Here is a 17,862-nt window from a genome sequence, read left to right as displayed (position 1 = left end):
GATCTGCTCAGGTCCCTTCCGACCCTACCAACTATAAAACCTGATGGTAATTTCCTTTAGACCACATTTTCTAGTTTGCTGTTGAGAATACCATGCATCAGCTCCAAGAACCTAACCAAAGCCAAGACAGATAACATCTATTGCTTCCTCTTATCCACTATGTCAGCTGGCTTGTCCAAGAAGGAAATTAGATTGACAGTGCCTGTAGTAGATATTCCAAGTTTTTCTCTCTCTCCCCTTATCCTTCTTTCTTTTCTCATGCCCTTGTGACACGGCATTTAGCAGAATATGCACATTTGTTGAAATCTGACTGGGCTGTGCTGTGAGCACTTTTGCTATGGCCTCAAACTTGCAAACTCTGGGCTGTCAATTTAGCACCCACACCACCCCAGCCCCCCCTCTCTTTATAATTATTTAGGTGCTTGTAAATTCATGGTGTGCTCTAGTATCATTCGAGGTATGAAGACTACCGAGCCTAGCTATAGTTCACAGAGGAGTGGCTGTGTTCTCTTCCTCCTCTCCTACCCTGTTAAAGATGGAATCTATATTTGCTCTTCTTGAGTCCTCTGGAATCTCTGCTATCCTCACATGGTTCTTAACAATAAATCCCAATTGTTCAGACATTGCTTTGACCAGATCCTTAGGTATTTCATGTCACAAACCCAATAGCAGGAGGCCCCTAGTCTGAGCCCTGACTTTCTCCCTCCGGTGCTGTCACTTGCACCAAGGAACAGACTGCGGGTGCCCTGAGGTAGCTCCTTACCCCAGTGAACCTCAGCTTCACTGCCCTTGTACCAGACCCTGCAGCTGCAATGAGGGAATCAATGTGCCCCAAGTGGCTGCCTCATTGGTTATGAAAGAATTTTTTTTAGGCCCCCCTCTCTGTAGAGAGGGCTAGCCTGGAATATTACGTGCCTAGAAATCACTCCTTCCACCTGCAATCAGTAAGGGGCCAAACAACAAAAAAAGGTTTATTACACAAGACACAAGGATGACACGAGCAAAACTGACTATGGATTTAGAGACAGAAAAGAAAAACAAGAAGAGGTCCTTACCCTCTCATCTAGATAGACTGTAACTGTCCTGAGAGTCTTGCCAGCATCACCAGAAGTCAAGCTTCCTGCTGATTTCTGCCAGCCCTGGCCATTGGGGTGTCTCTGACCCTTTGGAGCCTGCAGCTATCTGTGACTCCTTCTAACCATCTCCCTCCCCAACCCCAGTCCTCTCTAGAAGGTCCTGGTTTGCCCGAGGTACCTGGCATACCTTTGGCTGGATGGGCCATTCTTCAGATGCCTTTGCTGTAACAGAGTTGATTTCCCCTTTACTGGCAGACAATGCCTTGGGCCCAGCCCATTCTGCCTGTATCTGAGAGTAGAAATTCTTCTTGTCCTGCAGTCACAATAGCAAGAGAAATTTAGGCATTCTGCCCATTCCCTTTCCTTGACTAAAGCCATAAAGACAAATGCAGACAGCATAACATAAATTATGTAGTGATAACAGTAACAAATTGATACAGGATAATGTTGAATTTCCAATGAGACCGCATGTGTCATATCAGTACAGTAAAATACAGGAAAACATTCATGACACACTGCAAACTTCCAAAATGTAACAGGGTTCATGACAGTTAGAGTGAATTTCACTAGGCCCCATGAACTTGAATAGATCTATACATTCTCTAACTCAGGCCTGTCCAACATGCAGCCCACCAAGGCATTTTCTGTGGCCCACGGTGCTGCAATGGGAAACTAAAGTAAACACGGTTTACTTTTGTTCTTGGGGGGCCATGCGGGGTGGCCCCAGGCTCCCGGCCCTGGCTCTCTCCAGCCCTGCATGGCGATGCGGACCCACAGAGGTGGCACGGCAGCCGGGCTCGCCCTCGTCGTCTGCCTCTGCCACCTTCTACCCAGCCGGGGCACCGCAGGTAGGGCCAGGCCAGGCCGGGGTTGGGGTGGGAAGACTGTGCCTCCCCCGGGGCCGGGCCGGTGACTGTGGGCTCCCAGCACCTGTGTGCGTGTGGGGGGTCCCTGCCTTTCATGGTCCCGACCCGGTGTCCTTCACTGCTCCTACCTCCAGACCCCAGTGCCCCAGTGTGAGGCATGGGGGGGCCCCAAGTAGCCCCTTGCAGGCTGGAACTCTGCCAGCCCACAAGAGAAAAGAGGGTTATGTGTGGTTTTCGTTTAACGGAGAAGCCACTTTAAAGTTTGCTCATGACCCTTTCATATATTCTTGAGACCTTCGTTGGTGTCAAAGGTCATGTGACATCACTTCCTGATGATACCACTTCCTGTGAGGTCTTTGAATATGGCTCGCCAGCCCACTGGGTGATAAGAAGTTCGTGATCCGGCCCCACATTCAAAAAGGTTGGACACCCCCGCTCTAATTTATTCTTTTTCTTTTCTGGTGTGGATTCCTATCCTCTTGGTAAAATTATTTACCACAAGAATCTGGTCCCAACTGACCTTCTGGGTTAACATTAAAGCAAAAGGCAACAAATACTACAGACTTCTCCGTATCCATTAATTTGCTCTCCTTTTCCAGAAAATAACGGGCTTTGACTTCCCTGTTTGCCTCTTACCTATAATGCATTCATAAAACCTTTCCTCATTGCTTTTTGTCTCTTGATAGCTGTAACTTATTCTGTACCTTAAGCCTCCTGATTTGATCCCTATTTGCTTGTATTGTTTTGTGTATTTATCCTTATTCTCAACTTCCAGATGAATACAATAATTTGTTTGCAAATATCTAGTTGGTCTAATAAAAGATATCACTTCTACCATGAGTTTTGATTCCTTTTGCCTCTAGACCACGGGTCAGCACCGTTTTTGGGCAGAATGCCAAAAACACATGCAAACTCGACTTGTAAGATACCAGTGTGTGGGGGGAGATGGTGGGGGAGCCATGAAGGCCCTGATCCTTGTTGTAGCAGTGCAGCCCTGGCCCCTTCTGTGCCATCTGCCCCGAGGCACGTGTGCCAAGAAAAAAATGCCTTCAAGTCCCACGCTTTGGCACCTGTGCTGGGGGTTGCCTACCCCTGCTCTAGACCAATATGGCTACAACCTGACTCCTTATTCACATGTATTTTTCCCCACTTTTTGCTCAACCTTTTTGATTTTCAAGTCTTTAGGAGCCCAGTGCAGCCATACTGATCATATACTGTGCTTATCTTTCCTCCATAACAGAATAATAAAAGCTGTTGTGCCTTTAATATAATCTTTTAGTGACTGCTAGCTCCACTGTGCAGCTTATCCCTTAGGTTCTGCTATCTTTCCAAGAGATCCTGACCACCAGATACCTCAGTTTGCTGAAGATACAAACATTACCAATATTCTGCTGTGCTCATCCCTTTGCCTTGGGATAGTGAAGTTGGTTATTACTTTCATCCAAATCACCTTCATATTTTATTATTTTCAACCAGTTCCTCCTCATTAGTCAGAATCAAATCTGAAATAGCTATGCCCCTACTAGCTTCCTTTGCCTTCTAAAGCAGGGGTGGCTAACCTGCAACATGGAACACAAGTGGCACAAGCAGCCTGTGGCACATGGCACATAGGCAGCAGTGGCAGATGGGGCAGGGCAGGAAGCAGAAAGCAGAGCAGCAGATCAGATGAGGGAAAGGAATTGGAGTGGCATTCAGGGAGGATTCAGGGCTAATTTGTGACACAACTGCTAAAAAGATTGGACCCCAGCTTATTGCAAGAACTTGTTTGACCTCGTGTCTTGCACTGCTGAGTTTGAATGGCTCTCCAGGGAAGGAGTGCATCAGAGTACTAAGCAACAGTAATTTTTAAATAGCTACCGATTTCTCTAGCCTTGCAGAATATTAGCTAATTGGGTTAGTAGGCCAACCTCATTCCTGGGAGCAGTATACATTGCTAGCTTCTGACTACAGGGAAACTAAGAACACACATACCAGGCTAGTAATAGAAGAACACATGTCTGAGGACAGAGTTTGACTCACTGCTTGATAGCATAACAAAAACCCCACCAGATTAAAGCATTAGATTCTTTTTTTTTTTTAGCTTAATCATGTTCTTTGTAAAAGGTGATGTCTAAATACTGTTCTCTGAAGTCCAGGTATTGTCTATTACCCTGCTGAAGGCCAGTTCTATGCAAGCCTTAGCGATGGTATTTCTTCATTTGCAAAACAGTAATTAAAAAAAAAACAGACTCTGTAGTGCATGGTTTTTTTCCTTCTATTGTCCCCAGTCTCATCTCTTCCAGGACATGGATTACTGCAAACAAACCAAGACTTGGTCACCTTCACCAGCCTGAATGCACAATCTTGGAAGTCAGTCACATGGCCCACATTTTTAAGCCACTTCTAGCATTAAAATGAAGACTAAAAAAAGAAAATATGTGAATCACTGTAGTTTATTAATACTTCAAAACAATATATGCTACAGTAAGATCTCTTGTCCCCACTCCTATTTCCAATTACTGCTTTGAAACAATTTCTTGCAATATGTAAATGGATACACGAGGCACTGTGTGAATACAAAAGTGGCAATACAAAAAACCCAAGTAAACCTCATGCAATACATTTAAATACAAGATAATGTCAACACACACAAGCACAGTTAGAACAGTCCACATAAGTGAACATACAATATGCATAGAAGGTAATGATTAATAACAACAGGTTTGTGGCTCATGCACAAATAATCAGTTAGCTTAAATTGGAAAAAAAAAAAGTCTTGAGATACAGGATAACTAGCTGAGCCACAGCCTTAAAAACCAACAAGCAAAAAAAGCCACTGTATAGAAGTTTCCCCACTCAGGTTTGCAAGTGCAGGTTAATATTCAAAATAAATAAGGATTATGTTTAAGACACTCCGTTAACGGCTCCCTTATATCAAATCACTGGCCCTTTTTGTTTTCATCCAAGGTTCATTAGCCAATAAGATGGCAAGAGGCAGCTGCAAAATACATCAACAGCTGTGTACTCTTCAAAGTACTTTAATACTGATAAGGATATGCATTTTAATCAAATTTGAGCAGTCACAAAACTCTTAACGTTACTGTTAGATGCTTGTAGTTCTGTTTACACCAGGAAATATATTGCATGGGAAATTTGATCAGTGGCTTAATGTTGTTAGAGCAACTAGATTGTCTTTTTAGCCATCCTACCATTGGGGGTAGGACTATACAAAAGCTGTCTAAACCAGTGTAAATGGTCAAAACCAAAATGGATTCTCCAAGAGGCTGAGTGATATCAAAATGTGCAGCAGATAAAAGTAAAAACAACATCGCTCTTCATGTTTCAAGAACAAGACACTCCAGCTGCTGGAATTAGGACGAAACATCACCTGTTAGCAGGTTATTTCCTGTATTAAAAACTTCCTCTCAAGCATCTGGTACTGTCCAATACCAGATATAGACCAATGGTCCATCTGGTATCCTTTGTGTGGCATTTCCTAGGCTCCTATAAACAGGATCAGACCACAGTTCTGAACTCTGCAAACAGTTTGGGAGCAGACTGACCAAAATTATGAGGGAACTGCACTGACTCAACTTTGGAACAGTTCCTACTCAGTGTCTCTCAAGTTTCAAAGCTGTTTCCAGAGAAAGACCATTTTGATTTTCTAATTGAGGATATGCATGGGAGAAGGGGTGGGGAAGGAAAAGGATGGACTTCAATTTTTAGGACTAAGAAGTAAAGAGAAGAGGTATGTACCCTTTTGTGTCAGTAATGAAAACATGAAAAGGCTGGCACTAAGAGCTGAAGAGGGACAATATGGAAACAGAGACAACTACAGAAACCTGATGCCTAAAAAAGGCAGGGCTGGGAGAGGTCAGGGGTGGGGAGGGAAAACATCTTTCAGCAGCCCTTTGAATTCCTCCCATCTTTTAGCAATAGCCTCTCTCACCCTTGAAGATACTTTCCTTCTAACCAAGGAATGGATAATACTATCTTGAAAGTCAGGGAAGATCACACCATCCCTTTGTATCTTTAGAAGCCAAACATACCCTGCTGAGCTTCGGAGAGAAATCCACTCAGGCTGGAGATAAGTCTAGGTTGTTATGCATGGCAGTATATACCAAAAATCACCAAGTTGAGCAAAGGCATCAATTTTATCAATAATAGATCACCACTTATAAAATTGAGATCTCACTGAGACTTCATGCAAACTGGCTCATTAGCTATGAAAGCAAAGAATAAATCATATATAAACAAGTGTACACACACACACACACACACACACACACACACAAATACATAGAGCTCCTTGGAAAGTTAAATATTTGTCTTCTCCCTTCATACTGAAAAGTACACATCAGCAACAAGACATGAACCCCTGAGTGTAGGAGCTTATTAATAACATAAACAGACATTACAAAGCAACCAAAATGCATTAGCTTAAAAACAGTGGTTTCCTCAATTAAAATACGTTCTGACAGTGCTTTGCCAACTCTAACTCTGATTTTTTTTTTGCATTCCATTGTTCTACTCCAAGAAGCTTGAAAACATTTCTATTTATTTTATCCGCCTGTTTGACAAACGTTGCCTCTCACTAAGTTTCCTATACTGCCAACACAGCTGTCTTCTGTTTACTTTCCTATGCACCAGCAACAATATAAACAGCTTGGAAAATCCATGTGTAAAACTGGTTCTGTAGAGTGACTTGGGTAGGAATGATGATTTTTAAGGTTTTTTGGGGGCCATGCCAAATTAGGAACTTTAAAATGACACATTGAACACAAGGGGAAAACAACCAATTAAAATATGGAATTTCTTAGTCACATCACAGTTAAAGGCAAAGCAAGGATCCTGTCAGGGTTGGATTTTTAAGGAGGACCTAAGCAAGGTAGGACCCCAGCTTCCTCCCCATTCTTTTTTTAGGAAGCACAGGACTAACCTTGCCTTGTCTGTGTAAAAATTGTGCTTTACACAGAGTATCACTTTCCTGGTAAGAAACAGACTCTGGGTTTTGCAGCAGACATTCAAATGGAAACATTCCCAACTGCCACCTGTATGGAAATAAAGAATAGTGGCTCCCAGCTTCTTCCATACCATGACATCATGTTACAGCAGATAACTTTTGGAGACAACTCGCTTAACAAGAAAGGAAAAGACCTGCCCCCCTTAACTCTGCCCCCCCACAACACCTCTTCGCCATCTTCAAATTGGTTTCCCAACCTGAAAGGGTATTATGTACAAATACCTACACAGGGAAAATACCAGTACCTTGGTGCAGCTTCAGCAATTTTATACACTATCAAATGAAAAAGTTTCTAACAGAGAAAACAGCTCTGTATGCATAACTCAGACAGCAAGTACTTTACAAACAGACAAAAACTTTCTTCTGATAATGTTAGTAGCTCTTTACCACATAATGTTAATAGCTCTGGGAAGGCTCTTAAAAAGCAATAACTCATCTGACTCTGAATTCAGATAAGTGTCTATTAAATGCTATTAAAGGCATCACCGTGATTAACGCTATTCAATTGCCAACTCTGCTGGAATGACTCTGTGCCCAATTACTCATCCTATGAGGGCTTACCAGCAGTATCAATTCATTAACACACTTTATGGCATTCACCTACAGTAGCAACTGCACCATAACTAATAATCTGGGTGTATCAACTGCTCCATCTTACTGCTACTTTGTACTTAGTATGTGAAACAAAATCCATTTGTCAGTATTAACATTCAAGAAAATGCAGAATGTCCCAGAAATTTAGGATGCTTTTACTTTGACCCCATTCAGTACCTTCTTCCTTTTCTTCCCTTCAACCATTGGAAGACAAGGTTACCACTCTCATTGTCATCTTTAAAAAGCACTTTTTTTTATTCCTTCCAGTTTCTGATAGTTCTCTATTAGGAACTGACATTTGTAGCTCCATTTTCCAGCCCACTTCCCTTTTAAAATAGGCACTAATAATACTTAAACACATTTCTCGCTCTCACACACATTCTTCTGTCACTGTTGGAGGGTGGATTTTACTTAATTCCCCCTCCCCCACTGTTCTAAAAATTGTTCTGCTTTTCTCTCCTCTCCCGCAATGGTTCTACAAAAAACCGCATGTCACATGGAAATGAACAGGCTGTGACAGGAACGTTTTTCGCCCTGAACAACTCTCCTTGTTTACAACAACAAGTTATGAATTTCTGGTCTTCTGTCAGTTTAGGTCAGACCTACAACATCTGACTTTTTTATTTCTTTGTTTAAAGAAAAGGGTAGGGGGAGGGAAATAAAACTCAAGTGCCTATGCACAAAGGAGATTCTGTTTTGCACCTAAACAACATGACCAGAGCAGCTTTTCAAATCAGAGAATGAGGCTTTTTCGAGTGCATGCTGCTATTGTGGTTCAGTGGTAGAGTCCTTGTTTGCTGTGCAGGAGACTGGGGTTTGATTCCCTGGCGCACATATAACAGCCAAGGCACCAAGTGTCCAGACTTGGTCTGACCTTTGGATTCTGTCTCCATGGCCTAAACAGGAATTGGAAGGTCCTGGCCACCTCTGCTCCTTCAGGTTTTTGCCTAGGCATACATGTCAAAGATCCTGGTGACCTCTCACACATGCACCATAGTGAGATAGTTATTAGGGCTGGAAGAGACCTTACACATCATCCATGATCCAGAAGGATTGACGGTTGCCTACTACTACAGTGGAGCAGTGAGAGCTGCATTTAGAAAACAACTTACCTCACATAAATTTAAAAAAACTCAGACTACTGCATTTTGATACTTGGTTTTCTTAAGCTACTTGGTAGAAGGGACACCATCCATTTTAAACTACTTTTCATTTAACTAATTTTCAGACATGATATCTTAGTTGCTGAACCAAACTTTCTCGTTTCTATTCTAATACTCTCCATCCCATTTTCCCATTGCCATGTGAAAAATTTGGCATTTTTTTCACAAATAGGGAAGCTGAACTATATACAAACTGTTGTCCATTGGTTCGGTCTTGCATTTGAGAAGACAGACAAATGCATTTCCCCCTTTCATCTTGGGACAGCTATAGTAATCTTGGATTGTTATACCAGGAAGTAAAAAGTTTCAGATTAAAAGCACGAGAAAGATGTTGAATATGGTCCTTTGAACTCTGCTACCTGCATCTGGAATGTCTGATGTTAAATAGTCTCATAGCACACTGAGGAATAGGCCTTTATTTTGTTTATTTCTTTAAATCAAGGCCCTGCACAGACCCTGCAAAAACTGAACTAAACTCTGTAGCAAAATCCTTAGATGCTGCAGGCATCTATTGAGTCAGCCTGGAAATTCTGTAGCATTTTCATTTACAGGTTATGTATACAAATACTATTCACTTTTGTATATGTTTTCTTAAACTAAGCTTTAAGCTATCCTGACATTTTCAGACTTTAAAAAAAAAATATATAAAGTGACAGTTAATAGTTATGACAGAAGTAAACAGCAAGCAGTTTCACTTATGGAAATAAATACTTTTGCTAGATACATTTCCGATAAAATGATGAGTAGAAATAATATCAGCAGAGTTTATACCCTAATAAGATGAATAAGCTAGTTGATGTTTCTTAGCTGTTATTTTTAGACAGTGTGCAGTCTTAAGAAAAGAATGGTAAATTTCTCAGCTGCAAAATAATGTAACCTTTTGAGCCAGAGGCTCCTGTTACTGCACCAGGAGAGACTGCAACAGCTAAGGCCCACAGGCAGAAGCCAGCAGATGAACTGGGGCTAGCTGCAGAAGTATAGACAGCTGAGGAGCTGGAGGGTAGCAGTCAACTCCTAGGGTAGCTAGCTGTAGAGCAATAGGTCAACAGGACAGGGCTCCAAGTAGGAAGGAGAATAACAACCATGGCAGACAGGAGAACACCAGTAAACTCCTCATTAGACCTAGGAGCACATCTGCAGCTGGTCATGGGGGCACCTAACCAGAACACGAGAAGCTTGGGAAAAAAAGCTTGTGTCCTGGAAGCAGAGGGACTGGTGCTGCCTTGAACCCACAGATGGAAGAGCTCTTGCTAGCCTAAGCTGTCAAGGAGCACAAGTTGCAAGCCAGGCCAGGAACTCCCAGGGGCCAAGAGAACCAGCAAGTGGAGAAATGGCTTCAGCAGTGGTATGAGGGCCCAGAGTGGGCTTTGGCTTTCTTTGTTAGGAACAGTCTGCTTGCATTTGTATTGCAGTTTAAACTGGAGGACTGGATAGGCATGCAGGGATGCAAGAGGGGCATTCCAAGTTCTGAGCCCTATCAGGGGTGGGTCAAGGGCCTGGACCAAAGCAAGAGGGGCCAAGGGCTTTGAGGGCCAAGGGCCTGTACCTGAGAGGGAGAGAGGCTGAGACTCAGAAGTCAGACCAGAGGAACAGTGAGAGCAACCAGTGGACTAAAGCCAAGAGGGCTGAGGACTGTAGAGGCTTGTGAAGAGTAACACCTGAGAGGCACGGTTTAGTACCTTTGGGCAGGACTGGTGCCAGCCAGGCATGAGCCAGAAAGAAAAGAGGGAGGAGTAGATTGAAGCTCACTACAGGGCCCTGGGGGAGCCTCCCAAAGAACCAGAATATTCATAAAGGTGCAGCAGGAGAGACAAAAAAAAGGAGGGTGCCCAAGAAGCTGAGGGGTAGCTTGGCCATCAGGGGGTGTCACAGCCACCCTTGGGGGGTGGGGGGGCGAGGAGAGTGAGGGCCTGCTACACATTAAGAAAATGCTCTAGTTGTAAAGAAAAAAGTGTTAATTTGGAGTTAAAAGCTTTGAAGTTAACATTTCCTTTGCAACAAAAACTATTAAGTCAAAGTTTACAATATGGTGCACAATTCTAGTCTTAGAACATACAGGATCCTTTCTATAAATTAAGATCTACAGATCTAAAATGAAAATTCACCTGGACTCGGAAACAATTCTGTTAGCTAAAAATCAACAAGAGAACCTACACTATGTAAACAATGGCTGGGAAAAAAATAGTGGTCAGACAAATTAACAAGCTAAAAGAATTAATCTGAAAATGTTCACTCCCTTTCCATTACGTCAAGTGAGAGGGTGAAGGAAAGGTTCCCTACCCTTAAGCTGAAACATACTGGTAAGGGTTAGTTAACACACTGATCTGAATATTACATCTGCCTGTTTTTTTTAGCCTTGCTGGTTCTACTTAAATCTGTAGAAGCTGAAGACCTTTCAAAAGCCTTTAAGAGGCGTCTGCAAAGGTTAGAGGGTGACATTCTGACCTCATTAATGTAAATGAGGCCAGGATTTCACACAAGAAGTCTCCATAAACCCCCCAAACTCAAAAACCAAAATAAATCATCCTAAGCAATATGGAATTAGCTATACTCCCCAAGGATATGATTTTTAGAATACAGAGTCTGAGCCCTCAGCCATTTTCTTTCTGATGACTCTCCAAATTGGGACCACATTTTAATTGGTATTTCATTTTTCCTTCCATACCTGAAATATGCCATATCTTATTCACTTTGGATCTGGCTAGATTTGACCAGAAATTTTAGGTGGATTTATTTCATTTTTGCAAAATTATTGGGCAGAATGTTATAATGGCAAGACAGGTATCAAGTGCTTGGCTTTTAGAGAGTTTGCATGCTTCCCCCATACCGTAGGAACTATGGCAAAATTCTGAAACCAGATTTAGCAGCCTACCAAAAGTTATGCATGTTTTTTGGATTCTGCTCATTCTTCCAGTAGTAAACCAAGAACCCAAGATGTTTAGGGATTCAGAACATTCTAGGTCTTCTCATTTCAAACTATCAGCACCGCTCTTCAAAATGGATAAGCTGCTATAGACAACCCAAAGATAAAGTTTCTGGGTTACATACTGCAGAATACAGGCTATGACTTAAACTCAGTGAAATCTGCAAGCTTGGCACAAATCGCCCTTCTTTGCTACTGTGTTATACACCTACTTGTACTCTGTAAACTTCTCCCAAGCACAAGGAAGAAGGGGGAGGGAGGAGCAAAAAGTATAATGGAAAAGTGATTATAGCCTTAACTATGGAGAGGCCTTTCCATAATACAATACCTGAGACCTTTTAAGTGATGTGGAGAGTTACTTCATGTGATAAGTCCCTCAAGAAGTTATAATATTAACTTGTGCAGTCTTCTAAGGAAAGCTAGCAAATAGTTTGAGTCGCTGAATGATCCTGTATTAGCAAACAGCTTCAAGATACTATGGGTCCAAATTAATGCTGCTCTGCTTCCGCTTCCCTAATCCCTTATCTAAGGCTGAACGAAGTAAGAAAACTTACCTTTTGCATAAGGGTTTTTTTCCCCTTATATTCCAACTCTGATCCACCTTCAAAATAACCATTTAAAAATACTGCAGGCATTTAACCAAAATCAGAAGTGATATTGCAATCCTACCACTGGGGGCATTACTTCTGTTCAGTACAGAAGCTGCCTAATATTTTGTAATAGAGCTTTCAGATCCTGCTCAGAGTCATGTTGCTAATGCCAGCAAACTAGGATGGGTTTGACTAGACATTTCAGAAGCACTGATCACGACTATCAAAAGCCTAGTATCCATGAGACCATATGTGCAATTTTATATGCATTAAGGGCCTTTCTATTAGTAGCTCAACTCATACCTCCTGAGAAAATTGCTGCATTCCCAAAAGTCTTGTTAACACTACATAGTTAACTTTAGCATGTTAAAAACCACGCCTCAAGCTCCAAAAAGTCTTGTAAAAAAACTACAAAAAGTATTTTTTTTTAATTGAAGGGGCACTTATATCCTGCTGTTGGAACATTTTGGGTTTGTCTTTTCAAGTTTTTTCTATAAGTTTCATTTTAAAAAAAAAGTTAAAATGCAAGATGAGATAATCATCAAAAAACAGGCTGATGATATCAGTTGAGGCATTTAAGAAAATGGCAAATATTGAGACTTATGATAAAAAAAATCACAAGATCTGGCGACACTGCATGGAAGAAAAAAAAAAAAAAAAAAAGCATTCCTGAAAAACAGTTCCTGCTCAATCACACAGAAAAATGAAAGAGCTCTAAGTGCTTTAAACATAGTAATATTATACAATTAAAACAAAACAAAAACAAACAAAAAAAAAATCACACTTTTTAAATATTATACCAGGCTCAATACAATAAGATAGAAAGACAGCCATTTCCATCCTTGGATGAAACACTTAAGGCACTTGAGGGTAGCCAGTTTTTTTAAACTACTGACAATAAAAAATTATATATTTTTAAATCCTATTTTAAATAAAACCCACAATAAAATACAGTCACACTACAAAAACAGTTTGCCCAACTATGAAGATCAGCAAATTCACAAAAAAATCTGCAAACTTATAATAAGAATAAAATATGTAATTTTGTTTATAGCACACCATGAAAAAAAAATGTGGCAGCAACAGAGCCTACTCAACTGGCAGAGAACATACACATTCTCTCTGGACCTTTTTCAAACACCATCAATAAATGTTGTTCCTTTTTCAGGTTAGCAAATAACCAATAAAGAGTGCATGGTTGGGGGAAATAACCCAGCTTTAGGATAAGGTTATTTTTTTCCTATAGCAGCGCAAGTAAATATTGGATTAAGATTCATTGTCCAGAACATCCCAAAAAGGTAGCTGGATTGCAATCTCTTTCAGTTTGGGTCTTTCTTAATTTGCCCTCTTCTTCTCCTGAAGTATCCAGTTTTATTTCCCACCCACATGAGCACACGCAAATTTATTATCTTTCTTTAAGAAATGAGGTCACATTCGACAGTATCATCTTTGGTACGAAGTGATGAAGCTAACAGCATATTATAGACAGTAACAGTATCTACTCCTGGACACCCAATTCCCTAGAACACTGGACCTATTCATATAGACCATAAGCAATAACAGCTTCTTTGCAATGGAGGCAGTTCTCCCACCAGTCCTGTTAGTAACAAAACAATTAAGTATCTGTAATTTTTTTAAAGCACTACTTTAAATTATTCTCCTCCATTAGCTTATATGCATGTTCCCCACCACCTCCAGGACGGAGGGATATGAACTGAGAACCCTGGCAAAAACTTTAAACTGCTGTTTCAAGGGGAGAAGCAGCTGCACAAAACTTCAAGTCTATTTTGCTGCATCTGAGCAGGGAGGACCAGTTTAAAGAGGGGACCAGAGAGAGGACTCTGACATTCTTGTGTTTTGAATTTTTGTCATGTTATTCCTGACATTTTGCTCATTCATACTTCTTCAGGGGAAAGAAATTCTTTAGTGGAACAATATTTGAAAGTCCTGGATTAAGCAGATCTTGTTGTTTGACTATCACTCTGGTTGTTTGTCTCAGAACTAAAAAAGTTAAAGGGTGAATCCTGTGCACCTTCACTAATCACAAGGCTTTTAGGGTCTCTGAGAAAGTCTGCCAAGATGTCTTGGGGGTCCCTTAGAAATATCACTAGAACAGTGATATTGTCACTGGATCCATTTTCCTTTGCTGCAGCCACCAGTCTTTCTGCTGTCTTGAGACCATCTCCTTTGTTTTTCATTAAGTAATCTAGGACCAGGTCCACCACATCACATGGTTTAACAGTATCAAAGAATCCATCGCAGGCCAGCACCAAGTAATCTTCAGAACCTGTCAGCTCAAATGAATCAACATCTGCGCTGCCAGAGACATAGGGCTTCTGATATATATCACCTAAATAAAGAAGTACAAGTCTTACTGTGTTAGTATTAACTTGTGCCTCCTCACCAATAAACTGCTGCTATGATTCATTACAACTGAAATGTTTTTCCTCAAGAAGAGAGAAAATCTCAGAACCAGGCACAGGCCTCCTGCAGAAGGTAAGCAGATGGAGGCTAAAAGGTTTGAGGCTCATACCATGGCTCATTATATCACTGTGCAAGATTTTGTGGAAACTCTCCAAGAAAATCCTCACCAAGTTTTCCTATCCAGGTACGTATGTGGGAGAAGATGCTCTGGGCTTTATTTTGCCAAATATGCATCTTGCAAAATCCTTAAAACACTGAGTAAAGCAGCTCCTTTTTCATTAAATGAAGATGACATGGATGCAACAAGAACATCCCCTTTCATATACAGTAGTACAGTAACCAAAATTATTAGTTTCAGCAATATGAATTAACTGCAACTCAAGCAATGACTATTCTCCTCAAAAAAGTATTGTCTATATTATGCTAAATTGCTTCCATTCTGCATTCAATGATCTGCCCAGGGTCTTTCCCTCATTTTACTTACTTTAAGTGGCAAGCAGCCAAGAAAGATCTTTCCATGGAATTTGGGAATATTAGCATTTAACTGCCAAAATTTATGCTAAAATTTTGCCATTTGAAGGATGACACAGCAATGTCAATTTTGAAACTATAAAGAGAAGAATTGGTGAACAACAAGATGATGAAATAAATTACTGAAAGATATTCAGACATCAGATCTGTGGGCAGAGTGAAAATTTCTTTACTCTGCTGTTGTTTCAAGTACAACACATACTGTCCAAGCTTGTTGGGCAATTTTAATATGATGTATTAGTAGAGAAGTTTCAAAAAGGAACTGAACTAGTTTTCCTCTCTCCTTCAAAATCTGCTAAGACTTTGCTGATCAAATAATTTAATATCACATTACCCCAGCAACAAAGGCAATTTACCACTTGGCCCAAGTTGAGCAAATAATCATTTGCTAAGATTTTACTAGTTACTTAAAGAGCTGCAAGTTGCATGTTTTTATATATAATTCAGTTTGATTAACTTCAGTGGCCTGCTTACCAATAGCTCTGGAAACAGCAAGGGTTCCATTGACCCGCCAGCAGTCCAGGTACGTTACATAGCCACCCAGTGCCTCAATACGTGTTCTTTCATCCTAAAAAAAAAAGATAACATTCAGTTTTTACACAGAAAAGCTTATTCCAGGTCTTGCTAATTTAACTGCTAGCCAGTGTTGCAAATTAAAATCTCAAACCTCTTCAATTTGCGTACTTATGACAGGGATGCAAACAGCAAAGACTTTTTTATTTAAATATATGGATATCAGAACAAAGTTCAGAGTAAGTGTGCTTAATGAAGCTTGAATTTCTTTTACAGGTTTCCCTCCATTTATGCTGTACATGCAATCCTGGAAGACAGCCCATAACTTTAATTCGCATAAAGAGAACCCACTTTACAATGTAACAAATAGGAATATGTTCCAAGACCTTGACTGTACTGACTCCCAGACCCATTTCTACAAGACAGTTTTGGTACTCACCAACAGCAGACAGTACACACAATCACAGAGTGGTAGTGAATGTTACCATAATGGGGATAGCAACTACAGAAACGCGTGTCACAGACAATGAGCGAGGAGCACAGATCCACACAGGAGACTATATTTTGGTGTGTGTCACTCCCACAATGCATCGCACAAAGCAGCTGACCGTGGGCTTCCAACACACCGATTGCATGAGTGAATTTACCTTGCATATAACAAATTTTTGGTATAAAAAGGGTCACTGCATAAGAGTGAATTTGCACATACAAAACCCACATAAAGCAAGGGACACCTGTATTGTAATGTATAGCTGAGTGTCTTTGAACAAGTCACTTTCCCCATGAATGTATCACTGCTTGTTCATGAAAAAAAGGACAGAATCCCCATCTCCACCACAATCATTACTACAGGAGCAAGTAGGATGGTTCCCTTCATCATTGTATGTTTTGGCTTTAGTTCACTCTGACCTCACCCTCTCCTTTTCAAAAGGGGAAATTTTAACACAAGAGATAATCAATCAGTTCATTTAAAGTTTTTGAGCTAAAATCAAGTTAATTACATTTATAACAACACAGCTGCAAATAAAACAGTCTTACTTCTCTTTCAGGCTTGTGAGGTTCCATCAGGGTCACAGCTTTTCCTTGCCGCACCAACATTACCTGGGAGTCGCCAAGCCAGGCTATGTGTAACCTGTTCCCTACAATCAAGGCACACACACCTGTTGTGCCATTCCGCAGTCTCTACAAGAGAAAATACCAGTGCAAGTCAATACTGTACAACTTATATTTAACTAAATCTTGTTAAGTAGGCAAAAATGCATATCTTTGTGAATGACAATCCTGAGAGGGCTACAAAAAATAAACAATAAGGTTTAAAAGAAACCCCTCGTATTACAGTGAAAGCTTTGTTATCTGGCATGAGTGGGGTAAGGGGCGTTGCCAGTTATCTAAGAATTCCAGTTATCCAATCATTTTAATGAAAACCATTCATATAAAACACTATAAAACTGCTACAGTGGGGGTGGGGAGGGAACAGGATGCGTGACACATGGGACGGGATGAACACATATACCCCACGCAGCCAGAATCGCAGCCGGCCCAGCAAGCAGGTAAGTTTCATTCGATCTACTTTCTTTTATCTGTGCAGAGGGCAAGGGCAGGATACAGCTACAGGCTGGGCTCTGCTCCCTGCCTCTGTGCCCCGCTGCTGCTGCTTCAAAAGCGGTGTGGCGTGGGGCATGGCACAACATGCATCCCGCCACTGGGCAGGCTGGGCAGTGAGGCAGGCCAGTCCCAGCACCACCACTAGTCACCTGAAACACAGCACAGCCACCCCCGCTGGGAAGAGCCCAGTGCTGCCCCAGCCCCAGTCCCAGCCTGCAGCAGTAGCCCACCCTGCCCTGTCTAGATCCAGGGGCATACGTCCCCCAAGTCTCCCGGGACATGTGCAGTGGTGGGAGCCGCCATCCCTCCTTATACCCCACCAGGCAAGCTGCAGCTCTGTCCCAGCTGTGCAGCACCTGGCGGGATTGGCATGGGGGTCCAGGGGTTTAGAGAGCCGCACGGGTGCAGTAGACCGCAGCCCCAATCCTGGGCCCAGCTCTGCTCCACTCCCTCCTGATCCCTGCCTGGTCCAGCCCCGCCCCGCCCCGCCCCCCATTCCTTTCTCTTCCCCCCTTCCCCCGCAGACTTTCCTGCTTGGGAAACCAGAAATTCCAGTTAATAGAGTATTCCAGTTA

At 41.7% G+C, this 17,862-nt stretch overlaps 1 protein-coding gene and 1 long non-coding RNA gene across 2 annotated transcripts in view; both read right to left on the bottom strand.

Annotated features, from left to right (window-relative positions):
* Positions 1–4,358: 4,358 nt before the first annotated feature.
* LOC109290442 lies at positions 4,359–12,756 on the bottom strand. The gene is made up of 2 exons (XR_002095600.1): positions 11,852–12,756; positions 4,359–11,816 (listed from the first exon to the last, which is right to left on the bottom strand). It is a non-coding gene; the product is annotated as an uncharacterized LOC109290442 (long non-coding RNA).
* An 8-nt stretch (positions 12,757–12,764) lies between these two features.
* PPM1F (protein phosphatase, Mg2+/Mn2+ dependent 1F) overlaps positions 12,765–17,862 on the bottom strand; it is a 35,482-nt gene continuing 30,384 nt past the window's right edge. Inside the window, exons 5-7 of the mRNA XM_019506950.1 lie at positions 16,721–16,864; positions 15,644–15,737; positions 12,765–14,564 (exon numbers count right to left, since the gene is read on the bottom strand). Of these exons, the coding sequence (XP_019362495.1) occupies positions 14,167–14,564; positions 15,644–15,737; positions 16,721–16,864 (636 nt within the window). The 3' untranslated portion in view covers positions 12,765–14,166. The remainder of the gene's footprint in view (positions 14,565–15,643; positions 15,738–16,720; positions 16,865–17,862) is intronic.

This window comes from Gavialis gangeticus, unplaced genomic scaffold (genome assembly GCF_001723915.1).
Source record: "Gavialis gangeticus isolate Ggan-Ray unplaced genomic scaffold, GavGan_comp1, whole genome shotgun sequence".
Lineage (NCBI taxonomy): Eukaryota > Metazoa > Chordata > Crocodylia > Gavialidae > Gavialis > Gavialis gangeticus.
This window is presented reverse-complemented; position numbering and strand designations above follow the sequence as displayed.